Source organism: Hevea brasiliensis, chromosome 5 (assembly GCF_030052815.1).
Source record: "Hevea brasiliensis isolate MT/VB/25A 57/8 chromosome 5, ASM3005281v1, whole genome shotgun sequence".
NCBI classification, from domain to species: Eukaryota; Viridiplantae; Streptophyta; class Magnoliopsida; order Malpighiales; family Euphorbiaceae; genus Hevea; species Hevea brasiliensis.
Window position 1 is genome coordinate 108,241,030 of NC_079497.1, and position 17,491 is coordinate 108,258,520.

The following is a 17,491-nucleotide window of genomic DNA, read 5'->3' on the forward strand; positions in this document are numbered from 1 at the left end:
GAATTTTAGTGGGTTGGGCTACGGGCCATTAGAGCGATAGCAGTGAATGCTTTTGGGAGTAAAACGACGTCGCTTGAACCTTTTAGAATTGGAAGTACCTGCACAAGAATATGCTCCTCTACAGTAAATGATGGTGATATAATAGTGGGGCCATCTGGCATGTGGCCCTGTCTTTTTGGTACAAGTGTCCGAGTGCAGTTTTTATGATTTTTGTTTCTTGAATCTCTTGCTTAGCATTTTATCTTCCTTTTTTATATAAATATTTTTTATTTTCACAAAAAAAAAAAAGCGCCAACGAATTTGGATCCAATTCTCTCCTCCATTTATCTCCCATCCCAACGCAATTCCAATCTTGGCATTCCGATAAGGTAATTTCTGCTCTCTTTTCCTTTCAATTTCAGTAAATTTCAATTTTCACATTTCTCTGCTCTTATGTCTCGCTCTAATATTATTCATGATTTTTTAAATAGCTGTATTGTGTTTGGTTGCTTCGAAACGTGGGAAAGGAAAAAGGAAGTGAATTTTTTAAATTTGGAGTCTTCGTTTAGCCGAGTTTGGAAACTATACTGCATCATGTATAAGCATCAGTTTTAATTTATTTTTTTTTTTTTTTTTGGCAATTGATAGAACAGTTTGTGAATCTTGATTAATCACTGAATTTCATGCTTCTTTTTTTTTTTTTTTGAAATTTTCTGAGCTCTAAGAAATGCTAATTTTTCACTCATGTAATTTTTGTGTGTGGAATTTTTTTTCCCCCTTAACTTGTGAGACTCTGCTTCAGCTTATTAAGTTGAAGGTTAGTGAATCCATTGATTTGTAATAATACTTTATCTGAAATTTGGGAGGTTTTCCAATTTCATGTCAAAACAGGACAATTTTCCATTCTCATGGCTTCAACATCTGATACCAGTGATTCATCTTAGAAACAAAATGAAGAAAATTTTTGTTGTAATCCTTTAGGATTGATATTTATAACTATAGTTGAAGTATTGTTTGATGATGCCTTTTCATTATAGGGGTTGAGGTTTGGGATAGAGTAGAAATGGATCGGCTCAAGGCTCCTGCTCGCCTCATGATAGTTTCTGATCTTGATCATACAATGGTAGGTTTTATACTTGTTTGGTTTCTGCTTGTTTACCTCGCAATCCTTGCTGCAGTTGTTTTATTGGACAATCTTGTCTTCTTGCAGGTTGATCATCACGATCCTGAGAACATGTCTATTCTTAGGTTCAATGCATTATGGGAAGCCCATTACCGTCATGATTCTCTGTTGGTTTTTTCCACTGGAAGATCACCTACACTTTACAAACAGTTGAGGAAAGAGAAGCCCATGTTAACACCAGACATAACCATAATGTCTGTGGGAACTGAGATCACATATGGTAACAAGATGGTGCCAGATGATGGTTGGGTTGAATTTCTGAATAAAAAATGGGATAGGAAAATAGTCACTGAGGAAACAAGCAAGTTCCCTGAACTTACTCTTCAGGTATAAATTAAAAGATACTGGCATTTGGTTCCCCTATTTAAGGCTTTACTTTGTCAATGGGCATCTAGTTTGATTCTTCTCGTTTTCCTTGACATTATCTCAAAAAAATAAAAGGTAAGTGGCTTATTATAAAGCTATCTTGGTATTTGCAATAAATGAATAATTAAAATTAATGCCGGTAATGCAGTCAGAAACAGAGCAACGACCACATAAGGTTAGCTTTTATGTTGATAAAGACAAGGCTCAGAATGTAACAACGGCAATTTCAGAGATATTGGGAAAACGAGGGGTAAGATTCAAGTTTTGTACATGAATTATATTGTGCTTGAAGTTTTTATATCTTTTCCCAAGTAGAAGTGTGCTTTTTCTTAATACAAACTATGGCAGTATTGGGATCTTCTTCCGCTTCATTTTTTCTTCCATCTCCCTTTTATCCTGTCATTTTCTTTCTTCTTTGCTCAAGTCCTCAACTACTGTTGTGTTGATTAACTTGACTTAAAATCTCTCTCTCTCTCCCAACATCTCCCCCCCCTCTCCCTTCCTATTTTCTTCACCAGTTGGATGTTAAAATAATTTATAGTGGGGGAATGGATTTGGACATACTACCACAAGGTGCTGGCAAAGGACAGGCTCTTGCATATTTGCACAAGAAGTTTAAGACTGAGGGAAAACTACCTACCAACACTCTTGTCTGTGGTGATTCTGGAAATGATGCTGAACTATTCAGCATTCCGGATGTATATGGAGTCATGGTAGGAACTTTTTCTAGTTCTTTACTATAACTACTGTTCAGCCAATCTCTGCATTGGGAAAATTGAAGTTACCTTTTCAAGTGTTTCTCTTTCTAACTTTTTCCCAAAATTTGTCTGTGTTATTTAGGTTAGCAATGCACAAGAAGAATTGTTGCGCTGGCACACTGAAAATGCTAAAAATAATCCTAAAATAATTCATGCAACTGAAAGGTGTGCAGCTGGTATCATACAAGCCATTGGTCATTTTAAACTTGGTCCAAATACTTCTCCAAGAGATTCATCTGACTTTTCAAACCATGAGTTGGAAAATGTTAGTCCTAGCAATGTGCTGGTGAAATTTTTCTTGATCCTTGAGAGGTGGAGGCGTGCAGAAGTTGAGAATTGTGAAATGTACTTAGCAAGCATGAAAGCTGATTGTGTATGTTTACCATCCTCTTTTTGTTATTCTATGTTTTCAGCATGCAATATTCTCAGATATTCTTTTCTTTCTTTCCCTATTTTCTTTTTCCTTTTCTCCCCCTTTCTGTCTCCTTTTTTTTTTTTGTGGTTCTTCTATTTTATGCAAAGTATTTTTGAATATTTATCTAAGAAAATTCTTGGACCCAAAAAGTGAGAGAGATAACTAAAACTTATGGCAATATAGCAGACTAGCAAGATTCCATCAGTATTTTCAAAATAACTTTGGGCTTGAATTTATATGTCTGGTAGACAAGGGTGAGCCTGAGATCTTGCCAATCCCAATCCACTTGACTCAACTCCTGAGTGAAGGACCTTGGTGAATTTTTCTAAAACTATGGCGAGCTATAGGCATGCATGATAAATTACTATTCACATTAGATGAATATCAGAATGCAGATTGTTTCACTGCTTGTTAGTTTTTTTCTAAGATAGTGCAATTGAAACAATTTATTTGTCTCATAGTTGTTATAAAAATTTTTATGTTCACAATCATCTTATTTGTTTGTCTCAATGATGCATATGTATGTACACAGGCATAATCCCTTTCTTTGGTTTGCCTAGTGCGCACAAAATGTGATCTATGTGTACATGTCCTAGCACAGTGGCATTGAGAGAGATGAGAATCTTGCTGAATAGAATTGGTTACTGTTGAGTAAATTGGATGATTTTCCTGAAAATGTTATAAATTTCAAATGTTTTTTATGGAGTTCAGCTCTTGTATTGAAACATCTGTATTATCATTTCTGTAGTTCATTGATTATTTGCTTTTTTCCCATATGGATGTTTCCTAATTTGGGGCATCAACTTGGCTATGAGTTTTCTATCTTTGACACATTCCCTATTTGGTGGCAGGATTCAACTGGTATCCTTGTCCATCCTTCTGGTGCAGAGCTCTCTCTTCATGATGCTATAAATGGGTTAAAGAGTCACTATGGTGACAAACAGGGCAAGCTGTTTAGGATTTGGGTTGATCAGATATTATCTACAAAGATTGGTTCAGATACATGGCTAGTAAAGTTCAAGCAGTGGGAGTTATCTGGTGAGACTTCTAAGTGATAACAATAATGATGATGACATGTCCTCTCTTTTGGTGCTTTCTTGTCTCTCTTGTGTGCATTGTCTGATATATTTTCTGATACTGTTGGTGCATTTTCTTTTTCTTTGTAAAACCAGAGGTATAATTTCTTCTGCATTTTATTTACCAATGTAAGTGTTTGGAGCCCATGTTTTCATCTGTAGTATATTTTTAGGTGTTTTTAATTCATCAGGGATCTCATTTTGTTGCCATTGGTATTGGATTCTCAATTTCCTCTCTAGGTCACACATGAATGATGCTTCTAGATTGGAAGTGAAAGTGAATTTAATACTTGATCTCAATGATTTCCTAGAGTGAAGTGCAACAATATTTAATATGCCACGGGATCATGTGTTGAATTTAGACTGCCCGTATGATCCATTTGTAGGCCAACGAGATGCTTTGTGGTTTTATTTGGGTCAGTGAATGTTTGGATCTGCTAGAGAAAAACTTCCTGTAAGTAACCATATTCAATCAAAACAACTATGAAAGAATAAGAAATATGAGCAATTTATGGCTCACTATTAAACAACTATGAAGGTATAAGAAATATAAGAAATTTGTGGCTCACTATTACTTGTTTGATTATAAGTTCTGTATTGTGTCTTTTCTCTTTGTTATGATTACATGACTACAGTATCATCAACATTAAACTGATTTGCTATTTGTAAAGCTTTGCACCTGAATCCTTAGCTTGAACTGACATTGGCCAGAAGGGTGTTTTTGCTGGAGATGCCAGAATAATAGAAACCTTCTAAACGTAGAATAATTTGAGATCTTGATAATATATCCATGCAAAACGGTGATATACAAGCCTGAATAGCATATGTTTGTTGTGAAGTATTTCAGGCAACACTCTAGGCGCTTAATTATTTCTTCCAATCTCTGGAAATCATAGTAGTTTTAAGAATGTGCAATTGGAGCATATTATCACAATTATGCAATAATGACAATATGGGATCTTATTAACTAGGTAATGAGTTGTTATACTTTGTATGATTAAAATATCAGAAGATAAGGCCTACAAATAGATTTTCTTTTTTTTTTTTTTTTAAATCTTTAAATATGTCCATATTATATGTAGATTTATAGCAACTCTACTTTGATTTGTGTCATAGTTCCATTTGACACTTGTCTTGTGATAGCAACTGAAGTAGTTTAAGCATAGTTAATGTGTAATTTTGCTTATTTCATAACATGCTAATTTATTTTTCTAACAATTTGGGATCTTTGCATATTCCCTTTTTTTTGTTTCATCTGATAAATATTGGAAACTACCTATTGACTGCTAAGGTTTTCTGCTTATGTCTGCACAACTTTTCTCGGTTCTCCATCAAGTAGTCATTTTTCAACTCCGTGCAGGTGAGGAGCAGCAAGGTTGTGTGAACACTGCTATAATAAATATAAAGGTAAAATTGAGACTTATGATTCATGCTGAAGAAGTACATCTTCTCTGACACGGTTGATTTTTTTGTGTAGAACTCGGCCGACTCTGCTGTAGCGGTTGCAACTTACATGCACATACATCAGACATGGTTGGAAGGATCAGGAGCCAAAGACCAATCAACCTGGCTCTTCTAGATTTGTTTGTTTCACCCCAGTGCTCCCTCCAGATGGCAATTTTATAAACTTTAATCCATTAAAATAAAATCAATTGAATGAGAAACATTCCAGTTTTGTAATTCTAAGATTGATGTATGAACATCAAGTATGTAAAGATACATATATTAATAAATGATTACATCAAATAGAAATTTAGGAAAAGCTCCGACGTTCATACATGTGTTCCATGAGAAATTTTCATTTCTAAAGTTGTTTTCTTGGTGGATAGTATTGGAGATTATCTTGTATTTATGGTACTGCATAATCTCTCAACCATTCTCATAATCTTGGGTAATTTTTATGTACCGTCTCTAAACTTTGGTCTACATTCTATTTTTGTCATTTAATTTTAATTTATTATTAAGAAAATTTTTAAACTTTAATTTTATTTAACAAAAATCCTTCTAATCTATTAAAACAGATTTTTAGATTAAAAAATAATAATAAAATTATTTTTTTTCATTTCATATTTTAAATTTATCAAAAAAATATTAATGATAGCACAATGATTTATATTCTAAAAAAATGATTTATCATTTATTAAAAAATATTAAAATTATTTTTATAAACATCACATTATAATTTAAAGAAATTTTAAATTTAATAATTAATTTATAATAAATTATAGAAATTTTTTATAAAATAAAATTAAAATTTATGGAGGGATTATAAAAATTATTTATAAGCCGATCTGCATTTATTCGTCCACCCAAGGACAACAATAATAAACAAATGTGCTAATTAGCTGCTGTCAAGTGTCAAGACAACTTGTGGTTCTCCACGTAGTAGCCGTTATGCTCCTCCAGAGCCAGGTGCCCTTAAACTCTTCAATTGCCTGTATCATGGACAGTACATAACCATTAGATTACAACACACCATAACGAGATAATTTTTGTTATTTGGGGTAGAATGAGATGCTGAATTCTTCTATTGCTTTGTTTTCAAGCCTTTTAAAGACTGATACACCATTAATAAAGAAAGAAAAGAAAGATTCCTTTAGCTTTCAATTAATTAATTTCGCAGAAATTTTGAAGCATATTAATCGTTACGTGCGCAGAGAGAGCTATAATTTGGCCCATTGGGTGGAGCTTACTAATGGGCCAGACCTAAAAGGCTCCAAAATCTAATTAATTGATGCAAATTAAATAATTAAAATGAAAAAAAAATTGAAAAGTAGGGCCCAACCGGGATCGAACCGGTGACCTCTTGATCTGCAGTCAAATGCTCTACCACTGAGCTATGGACCCCTGATGCGCATCTGTTCTTAAGTTATTTATATTTATGGCATATGAACGAATCCTGATCTACAATGACCCCAAAAAAAAAAACTTTTAAATTATATGGTAAATTTTTTTATTTATTGAAATTATGTTAAAAATTTTTATTTACTCCATACTTCTTTTCACTTAATAAATTAAATTTATGCACAAACTTAAAAATTGAAATTGTTAATTAACTTTTTTTATGACTTAAATAAAACTTATAATTTAAATGTTTAAACTAAAATAAAACTATTTCTTGCACTTTGTTAATTTATTTTAATTTTTCATCTTATTAATTAAAATAAATAATACTACTAATTTTTTTTTAATACATATTAAGTTTAGTTGCAAATTGCTTATTAATATTTTTTTTCCTATATCTATCATAATCTTAATTTGTAGTAATATTTTTATAACACTATTTTTATAAAAGAAATTCTTAAATAATAATTTCTTAAATAATTACTTAATAATTTACTTTAAAATACACAAGAGGGAGTAGGAATTCAAATCTCATTCATAATTATCAATATTTTATAATATATAAATATACATACACATATACATATGTGTATTTATGCAATGCACACATGAGAGATCAAACTTGAGAAGAATCACTTTTTCTGCACAGTGGGAGATTCCAGCTAAACTTCAAGAAGATCAAGGCTGTAAATCTTTTCTAAGTTCTTCAATAATATTTCTTCTCATGTCTTATTTCTTTTATTTGATCAATTTGCTTATTAATTTTAACCATTAGTAAATAATTTTCTTTATTTTGGAGTTAGGGATGTAGCTCTTTAACTTCAACTGTGGATTTAATTTAATTTTACTTAATCAATGGATTGATATTTACTTTTGATTCAATTCTAATATGCTTAGTGCTTACATTATATTTAGATCCCATAATTGCATAATTTTAGATATTGAATGAATGTTCGAAAGATGAAGTTTGATGTTGGAACTCTAGCAATTGATGAACTTAGGAATTTATGACTTAGAGATAGGATTAACTCCTTAGTAAACTAAATATCAAAGAGTCTAATGAGTTTTAATTAACTTAATATCATGAAAATAGATAAGATTTTAATTCTAACGCATATTTTGTGTCTTAAAAGAGGACATTAGATATTTTAGGATGATTCACCTTGAAGGCAATGCCATGCATGAAAGAGTGAGTTAAGTCTTGGTTAGTAGTGAGTTGATATAACAAAACCCTAGTCTTAGCATATTTTATCTATTAGTTATTAGTTTTTTTTAATTAAATTTAATTCTTATTTATCGATAGTCTATATAATTAAAATTATTATAATTTTATATTTAACACGATAATCATAAGAACGATACTCTACTCTTTACTTTATTACTAGTTAATGACCAATGCATTTGTGAGAATTTGCATAACAAGTATGCATACATAACCCATTAATATATATCTCTAGATTAGTCCCCATTTGGACAATTGAGAATTGAAACGAGTTGATCGAGGAGAATACTAAATTATTTATTCTTCATGTTTTAAGTGTAACTGAATTGTTTAATGAAATTAGCATATATATTTAATAAGAATGAAAGCTCCTCCTGTCTTATCAATTAGGGTTTAATTTCATTTAAGAGCACTTATTTTGAATGCACCAAATTGATACAAGGAAGTGCTTTTAAGATCATGAGGGAAGAGAATTTAATTTTAATATATAAAAATTAACTGAAGAATAACTCTTGACAATATTTTTCTAACGAAAGATAGAGCCATAACAACAACTAGAGAGCATTCTACAAAGGCACTGTCCAAGGATCTATACGCAATCATAAAACATATCAAGATTCTCAAGTACTCTATGGGAAAGGGGTGAAGTAAGCCATTTGTGTTGTCTCCAAAGATCTTATAGAGATGAAACCAGCTCCCAGAGACGACAGACGACCAAAGAACCAAAGTCGCTAACCTACACAACACAAATGCAAAGCAGGTCTTTCAAATAATCACTCTCTCAGCTTGCTCAAGCCTATATGCCAAAGCCACAAAAATCAAAATAATATATACACACCTCACCCGATGACAAGTAGGGTAAACCCAGAACTCGCTAGGGAAGAGCCTCTGCTCGGAAGGGGCAGGAGAGAGCCGCTAAGGGCCAAAACAGAGCTCCTAGTGAATAGAGAAAGAAAAACTAAAACGAGAGACTTTTCTCTCCAAAACAGAGAGAAGACGAGGTTTGAAAATATCTCCAACAATAAAAAAAAAATATTGTGATTTTAATTTTGATTTCAACTTGTCATTTTCCTAAACGTTTAATTTGCTTTAAATCATACGTCACGCTCCTATCAGAATTCCCACGTGGCAACTCACAACACTTCCTTTTCAATACACGTGTGATTCAGCAATTAAAATAAAAAAAAAATATCAAATCTTTCAAATTCCCAAAAAGAAAAAACCTTATCTTCTTGTGCTTTCAAATTCCAAATCCAAACCCATCCCTCTCTCTAAAAATCTCTGAGTCTGCATCAAACATTTCACATTAAGCAGCAAATTCTTCAATGGCTCTGAGGATCGTATATGGTGTGGTGTTCTTGTCTTTCTCATGCACCTGCTTCAAGCTTCTCCACCTCTTCCTCCACCCAGTCTTCTACTTCACTTCTTGATGTAACGTAACGATGGGAGGAAAGGATTAGAGATCTCAAGAAGCTCAAATGTGTTTGTTAATTATAGTAAGATTTTCTTCATTTTTATACCCTCAATTATAATAATTATCTTTGTATTACTTGGCAGATCATGTTTTCGTTGGTCCCTAAGGCTAAATCTGTGTTTCTTGTTATGAATCATGATACAATCGGATCTGCATCTGTTATGTTCTTGGTTTGGTTTTCGTGTGTGATGAGATTTGGGAATTCCAATTAATTGAATGACAATTCCCTAATAATTATGTATTATGAGTTGTCTCTTTAATTATTTAGCTCTTCTTTTAATTTTTTAGATAAAATTGTTTGTGGTTTCATGCACTTTAGGGTCTGTGGTTAAGTTAGGTTTGTGCTACGTGCATTAATTTTTAATTAACAATATTTTTTAATTATAAATTAACGAATAAATATTTAATCTGTCAATCTCTCTCCTTCCTCTTCATCTCTAGAGCCCATAGCACTTTTCGAACCAGTCCCTGGTACTTTATTTCCAACAGTTTTGGTTTGTTTTAATCCATTGTTAATAGTGATTTGTGGTTCTTTTAAGTACTGTAAACGTTTCAGTCTTTTGTATATTAAATTTGGCAGAGATTGAGTTTGCTATAATGGTAGCTATAAGCTGCCTCGATGGAAGATCTGTGTATATTAAATTTGGCAGGTTCAAAATAAAGGTATGGATTTGTGTGCAGAAAAACTAATCTGTTCCTCATATAAGCATTGCTAGAAATGGAAAAATGATTAACTGGTTGAGTATGCCTGAGTCATGTTATTGTTCACATTGAGATGTGAAAATGGCAATTCGCTAAAGATATTGGCAGTCATCTGATAAAAAAATGCATGTTCATTCCAAGTAGCTGTGTCAGAGCAATAGATAACATATTTCTTATCATTTGCCACTTATTATACCTTAAACTATAGAAACTGTAAATATTACCCATTGTCACAAGTAGAACACTCTTTTATAAGAAACTTGCTTCAAACATGAAGCACCATTAAAGTAATAACATACTGAAGTGACAATGATATGGCTGGCTCTTTCTTCTATGTAACCTAAACAATTGTTTGCATTGATACCACCTCTTACAAGCAGCCTAGATTTTGCCAATCCTTGCAGCAAGTTCAGCAGAGGAAAAATCTATAAGTTTTAAACATATTATTAACCATAGAGATCACGAATGAAAAAAGCATACTCAGTCAAGCTCAACTCCTTTAACGTCTCAATTTGAGCAATAACATGACTCGGGCGTAATTTTTATATAATTTTTTATATATTAAATTTGTCATTGAAGTGAGGGTTGCTATGTTCCTAATCTGGCTGCGGCACTGGCAAAGTTGGTAGCCGTTACTGTTCTTGGTCTGTTTCTTTCATTTTTGGTCACTTGATGGTCTTTCTCCATTTCAGATCTTTTTGCTTCAATATCTAGCCCTGAATGGTACATATCCCTCATCCTCTTTGGTTTCCCTACTGATTCTGACTGGTTTTTCTTTAGCTTTACTTGTTTCTTTGCCAACAACCCTTTCATAACTTCGTGTGCAGTGATGATTCTATAAACATGGCCAAGAATAAAGGTATACGTAGGCTTGAGAAGCTTAATTCTCGTTATCCAAAGAGAGTTGTTGGTGTTGGTGGTGGTTGGGCGTTTCAATATTTTTATGAGTCAGGTATAAGGTAGTGGAAAGGAGAAGAGCTACATGGTTGACCCAGGTCCATCTTCATAACCTCAAAAGATAAGAGAGGGAGAGAGAGCAGAAAGAGTGTTGCAGAGAACTCTATTTTTTATTCATAATTTGCTAGGCCGACAGTAGTGGTTTGCTAATGGAGAATTAGTTTGGGGTATCACTTTGTTACAAAGTGAACCTCGTACCCTAAAATGAAAATGAAATGAAAATGAGTGAAATCATATAATATTATTTATTATGAAAAAACTGAATATTATAAAATTCATTTATATTTATTTATATAATTTTCATTGGCTTGGCATGACCAATATGAAATTGTATAATTTATATTATATAATTTATCCTCGTTTAAAGGCTCTCTAAATCTCAATACTATCAAAGATTAAATTATATCACTAAATTTAGAGAGTGCGAATTTAATAGAACTAATTATCCAATATTCCTATTTTTGTGTGTCATTTCCCTTCTTCTGTTCATGCGGCTAAATGGTCTTGACCTATTAAGTGTGTCTAGTTCATTTTTTTTTAACCAAGTAAATAAATTAAATGCATATTAGAAATGTTAATATAATGTTAAAATCTTAAATTGTGCCTAAATAACTGAGTAACAAAAAATAAAATATTGAATTTTGCTTAGAGTTATTTGACTCCATTATAAACTTTTTATCAAGATTTTATAGCTTTTAAATATGGTAAAGATGTAAACTGTAGTGCTAAAAGAAATGTAAATTGATTTGCTTAATAATGTAAATTGCTTGAAAATGTAAATTGCAAAATGGGAATCGTTGACACTATCATTAAATTTAGGTTTGAGTTTAATAATTATTAATTTAAGTGTTAAATTTAATTAAAAAAACATGTGAAAAAGTTCATGGCCCATAATTCATGTGTGTTAGACAAGTAAATCTGCTTCTTTTGACGTGGTCAACAAAGGCGATGGATGTTAAAATTAATATAATATATAAATAAAGTAATAATATAGGTGTTGGTAGGTCAGTCACAGATTTTTCATGCTGGAAGGTGTGTATAGAATATAAAATTTAATATATTTTAATAAAATTATCATAATTTTATTAAAGATTTTATGATTTTTTTATTAAATATATTCTTAAATATTTTAAAAAATAAATTTGAGTCTACTTAATGAAGTGTCTATCTACTTTTGGATAGCTGGATTGATTCATCAATATTTGACATCATCTATGAATAGTATATATGTATATGATATAAGATTTAGTATGCTTCGATGAAATTGATATAATTTTATTAAATGAAGTGTATCTTCTCTATCCTATTTGTATGCATATTCTTAATTAATTAAAAAAAATTATAGGGATAAATAATTTAATTACAAATGCAAAGGTTCAATTTTTTTTTAAATGATCAATTCAAAGATTGAATCGGTAATTAGTCAGATTCAAATTAATGAAATAAAAATTGACCACTTATTAGCACAAGTTAATAAATTCTATGTTGACCTTCAATTCATAGTCAATCAATTTGATAAAAATCTCAGAGCCTTAATTCATTAAAAATGGTTTAGTAAAATATTTAATTAAAAGGAATCAGAAATTAATAGATAAAATGCCCAAATTGCTCAAATTGATATTGATCTTTCTCAAAAGAAACAAAAACCATCTTCTCATACTCTTTTTGCTTCTCCATCAAATTATAACACATTCTCTTCCTTCTATCCACGCCTTACTTGTAAATTTGGTTACCAACCAATCACTTTTATACTAAATTCAACCTTGTTGTTGTTTGCTCAGGGCCCTAAGGGAGCTTGATTATTTAGCATCTTAGAGAATAGACTCGTATTGACCTTGCTGATGCAAAGACAACATCTATAATTGTTCAAATACCAAAAAAATTATAATAATAATCACTTCAATGAGCAAAAGTATAAAAACATTAGTTAAAAAAAAAAATAAAAACATCCATCTTATTTTCAAATTTAATTATTTATAAAAAAAATTTAAATTATTAATTATAATAATATAATATTATAATTTTAAAATTTAATTACATAATTAATATTTATTTAATATTATATCAATTAATTTCAATTTAACTCTAATTAAATCTTAAATTTAATCATTTACTTTCACCGATTTAAACAGCGTCCGATTTAAAAATCTTGGATTAAACTCCTATAGTCCCATGGAACCGATGGTGATGGAATCAATTACCACCGCCAGATTATCCAAATCATGACTGAGAATCCCTAAACAAAATCGGGCCGTAGTGATGCAATGGGACCCACAACAGTGTCACATCCTAACCACGTTTTCAAGGACACCAACCACGTTTTGGCCATTTTGAAGAAAGGATAAGGTTAAAAGCGTCAAAGTGAATTATTATGTTCACGTGTCAATATTCTACTGGCAAATGCTGCGTGTTGTCCATGGTGATAGTTTCTTTTGAACAAATCTTAGGAGGTAGTTGGAAGTGGGTTTTCTGGAAGCGGGAGCAGTTAGTTTCATTTATTTTTCTTTTTTTATTTATTTTAAAATAATAATAATTTATTTGTTAATTTATTAATTTATTCTTTATTAATAAGTATTATATGATAATTTTATTAATTATATTAGTTAATATTTTTTTATGAGTGATATAAAATATGAAGATATTCTAATTAGTTTATAAGTTTATCTTCATTTAATAAATTATAGATTATAAATGATTATTTAAAGATAATAATAAAAAAATAATTTTAGAGATTAATATAAATATTATTTAATAAACACATAATTTAAACATAAATAAAATAAAATTAACATATAATTTAATTCAAATTAAATTATGATTGATTAAAACTTTTTTATTTAAAAAATTAAAATAGAATGGGTGTAAATGATTTAATTCAAATTAAAGTAAATAAAATTATAATATATAAACATGTAAAGTGGAGAAGCAAAATTAATCTGAATAAGAAAACGTAAAAAATATTGGTGAATGAAATAACCAGATTTATAGATAAAAAAAAAAATAATAAATATAAACCCTAAAAATGACAATATGACATAATAACATAATATTAAGAAAAATAATAATCACCAAAATTAAAGAGAAATGAAAAATTAGAAATTAGTAAAATAACGAAATAAATATGTTAGACAAAAATAAATGTAAATTTAAGTTAATTAATTCAAAATTTACATGAAAGATGGTATTATTAGTTGAGTCTACTTGTATAAATATAATTAAAATATTTTTTAAATTTGAATGAAATAAAGGATAAAAAGGTAAATGAGAGTGAATGCAAAGGGAAAAAAATTTATATTGAAAGAAAGGGAGAGAAGAAATATAAATTGAAAAAACCTAATGTGATTTGAGACTTTATGATAGGAAATTATTAGATTGAATTGTATTTAATTTACAAAATAATTATTAATTAAATTTTAATTTTTAAAAATAAAAATCTGAATAATTAATTTTTAATTAAATGTTAATTTGAACTCATTTAATGATAGCTAAGTAATTTTTGATATTTTAATTTAAATCATAATAGATAAATTATAAATTATTAAAGACCAATAGAAAATTGAAGGAAGCAATTGGCAAAAAATTAAAATTTATTAGGCCCATTTAAGATTTTGTGCAAATATTTGGAAAGGCCAATAACAAATTTAAGAGATCAATTAATAAAAAAATAAATTTTAATACATTTATTAATATATATATATATATATATATATTAATTTTTTTAAATCTCATTACAAACTCAACTTTTTATTTTTAGTATTATTGAACCTTTATCATCCTATTCAGCAATGTAAGTAATTTTTTTTTAAAATAAAATAATCTATATACTCTTTGAAACTTATTTTTAGGAGGTATAAAGAATTAATCAATTTTATAAAAATAAAGAATTAAATCAATAATTCTTTTAAAAAATCTAAGAAATCAGAACATTAAATTTAGAAATAAGTTTGTTTTATAGTTATTTTGATTTTCTAATATTTTCAAATTACTTTGTTCTACTATACATAACAAGAAGACTACTTTTATTATCAAAGGATAATTATTGATAAAATAAAATAAATTTTAAATTTAACAAGGTAATAATAAAAAATTCCTAAAATAAAAAGACTTTAAATTTATAGGAGGCAATTAACTAGTTGCCATTTATTTTATATCTAATATTATATGGATAAGTTTGAGCCTCAATTCTATTTATTATTATTGGATATTACTATATAAATAAGACTAAAAATAATCAAAATAAATTAAAAAAAAGAATTTAAAGAAATCCATGAACATTTCATAGGATTATGAACATTTCATAGTCAATCCTCCATATATATATAATTTATTTATTTGGGTGATATTATTCAAGTTAACTATTATTATAATAGGTGTTGTAGTCTTTTCTTGTATAGACCGTCCATTGCCAAACTCTTTCTTCTTCCTTCTTCTTTCTTTCACATTTAAAATCATCAACTTGTTCTTCTCCATTTTGTCCTGGAACTGAAACAATAAATGTTCGTTCCTCGTATCTTCCTCTCTTCTCTTCTCTTCTGTGGCCTTTTTCCATGTTGGTTTCTTTAAATTCCATGAAATGTTCCTTCTTTTAACGTTTTAAGAGAGAAAAAGAAAAAGAAAAGATGACGAGTTCTATGGGACTTGGTTTCATGGCTGCCTTTGCAGTTTCAGGGAGCGTAGTTCTCATTGCTCGTCAAGTCCACAAACGTCTAGTCTCCGATTTCATGAAGAAGATTGAATTTGAATTAGTGGGTATGTTTCCTTTCCTTTTCTTTTCAACTTCCCAGAGAGATCTGAGAGTGGGAAATCCTTCATATCCATTGTTAATGAATTTTGTTTGTTTTGTGTTTGGTATAGGGTCTAGGAGATGCCAGGCCAAGAAGAGGGTTCGATTTGCAGAAGATGTGATAGAGCCATCATCAAACAACAAACAATATCGTGACAGGCACTTGGCGAGGACAACAGAAGGAAGGCAGATGTCGAACAGGAGTTGTAGTACAAAAGTCATGGAGGCCATGCCTGTAAATAGGCAAATTCTGTATAAAGGGATCCTGGAGTACAGAACCCATAAAGGATGTAACATATCAGCCTGATTTTGATCCACAGAACTCGATCAGGGGTTGGTTTCTACTTGTAAAAATCTTGTTTCTTTTTTCTCATGTACTAGAAATTCCATAGAAGCAGGTTCTCATTCCAATGGGAATTGCAGATTCTAGGAATTCATTGTATATAGTTTTTCTTTTCCTTTTGGGCGTGGGCGTGATGACTTGATGCAAGTTGACCAAATTTTGATAATTGCATAATAAATATTTAATATATATATATATATATATATATATATATATATATATATATGATTTAGCCTCAACCCACTCATCTCTCAAATCCAGATCCGAGTAAAATTTATTTCAAGAGTCGAGAAGTGTTCGATTAATTAATTTAATTATGTGTGATTTATTTTTTATATTTTAAATGAAGTTTGTATATTTATAAATATAAAGAATATATTATTTTATGATGTATTGAGCACATTGATTCTTAAATTAAAAAAGAAAAATACAACTAATCGTGAATTATACGAAAAATTCCCAAGTTTGTTTGCCTTAATTTCTTGAGCAGCATGTCGAGCATTCTTATTTTTCTAAACCAACTTTGACTTTGACCAGCAAATAAAAGAATTATATATATATATTTCTATGACCTAAATATCTGATAATTTTTGGAGTCGAGCTATTATCAGACCTATACAGGGTATTATATTTCTTTTATTAAAAATAAATAATTCAGTATAATATCTTTTTATATTAATTTACAAAATATGTTATATATTTTTGAAATACACCATTATTTTTATTAATCTAATATAAAAAAATTTTGACAATTTATTAATAGGCATTATAGTATAAATAAAACAGAACTTTCTCCAAAGAGAATATATATATAATTAAAAATTTTTATTCAAAGATAATCTGAACAAGAGAGAATAATATTCGAGATAGTAACTAGTCTTTTTTTATTTTAGATGATTAGAAAAATTTTATGCAACACTACCTAATTTTTTGAAATTTTTTATGTCTGTAAGTTGTAAAAAATTTAAACCACAAAATATCAATAAAAAAGCAATTTATATTATAAAAAATTATTACTCGTACTTGAAAATTTAAAATCTCCGGCCAAAATAATTTAAAGATTTATGTTGTATTTTGAATTTTCAAAGAACACACCACAAGTACTGCAAGAAACAAACAAAAACTCATTAAAGGGAAAAAAAATCTTAATAATAGGAGAGTAAAACCTTAATATTGAAAGTGAAACTCATATCCATTCATAATGAACATGAATTTGAGGAGATATATAAACTTACATTTGCTCGAAACGGATATAAATTTGAGCAGATATGAGTTTTTATTAAGAAAAATAAATAAATAAAAACAAACAAAGAAATCAATTTGGGATAGTAAAAATTCAATAATCGTCAAAAAAAATAAAGGAACAAAAAAAGAGAAAAGAAAAGGAGA

The 17,491-nt window shown here is 29.5% G+C and overlaps 2 protein-coding genes and 1 non-coding gene across 3 annotated transcripts; 2 read left to right on the plus strand and 1 right to left on the minus strand.

Moving 5' to 3' along the window:
• The first annotated feature begins 209 nt into the window (after positions 1-209).
• LOC110655835 (sucrose-phosphatase 1) lies at positions 210-5,539 on the plus strand. Its single transcript, XM_021812292.2, has 9 exons — positions 210-368; positions 1,017-1,102; positions 1,190-1,489; positions 1,677-1,778; positions 2,047-2,241; positions 2,369-2,659; positions 3,553-3,739; positions 5,138-5,184; positions 5,255-5,539. The coding sequence occupies exons 2-9, from the start codon at positions 1,043-1,045 to the stop codon at positions 5,354-5,356; spliced, it is 1,284 nt and encodes a 427-aa protein (XP_021667984.1). The 5' UTR covers positions 210-368; positions 1,017-1,042; the 3' UTR covers positions 5,357-5,539.
• Positions 5,540-6,552: 1,013 nt separating this feature from the next.
• TRNAC-GCA (transfer RNA cysteine (anticodon GCA)) lies at positions 6,553-6,624 on the minus strand. Its single transcript has one exon. It is a non-coding gene; the product is annotated as a tRNA-Cys (tRNA).
• Positions 6,625-15,307: 8,683 nt separating this feature from the next.
• On the plus strand, positions 15,308-16,268 carry LOC110655833 (uncharacterized). The gene is made up of 2 exons (XM_021812290.2): positions 15,308-15,725; positions 15,831-16,268. The coding sequence occupies exons 1-2, from the start codon at positions 15,596-15,598 to the stop codon at positions 16,064-16,066; spliced, it is 366 nt and encodes a 121-aa protein (XP_021667982.2). The 5' UTR covers positions 15,308-15,595; the 3' UTR covers positions 16,067-16,268.
• Positions 16,269-17,491: the final 1,223 nt, after the last annotated feature.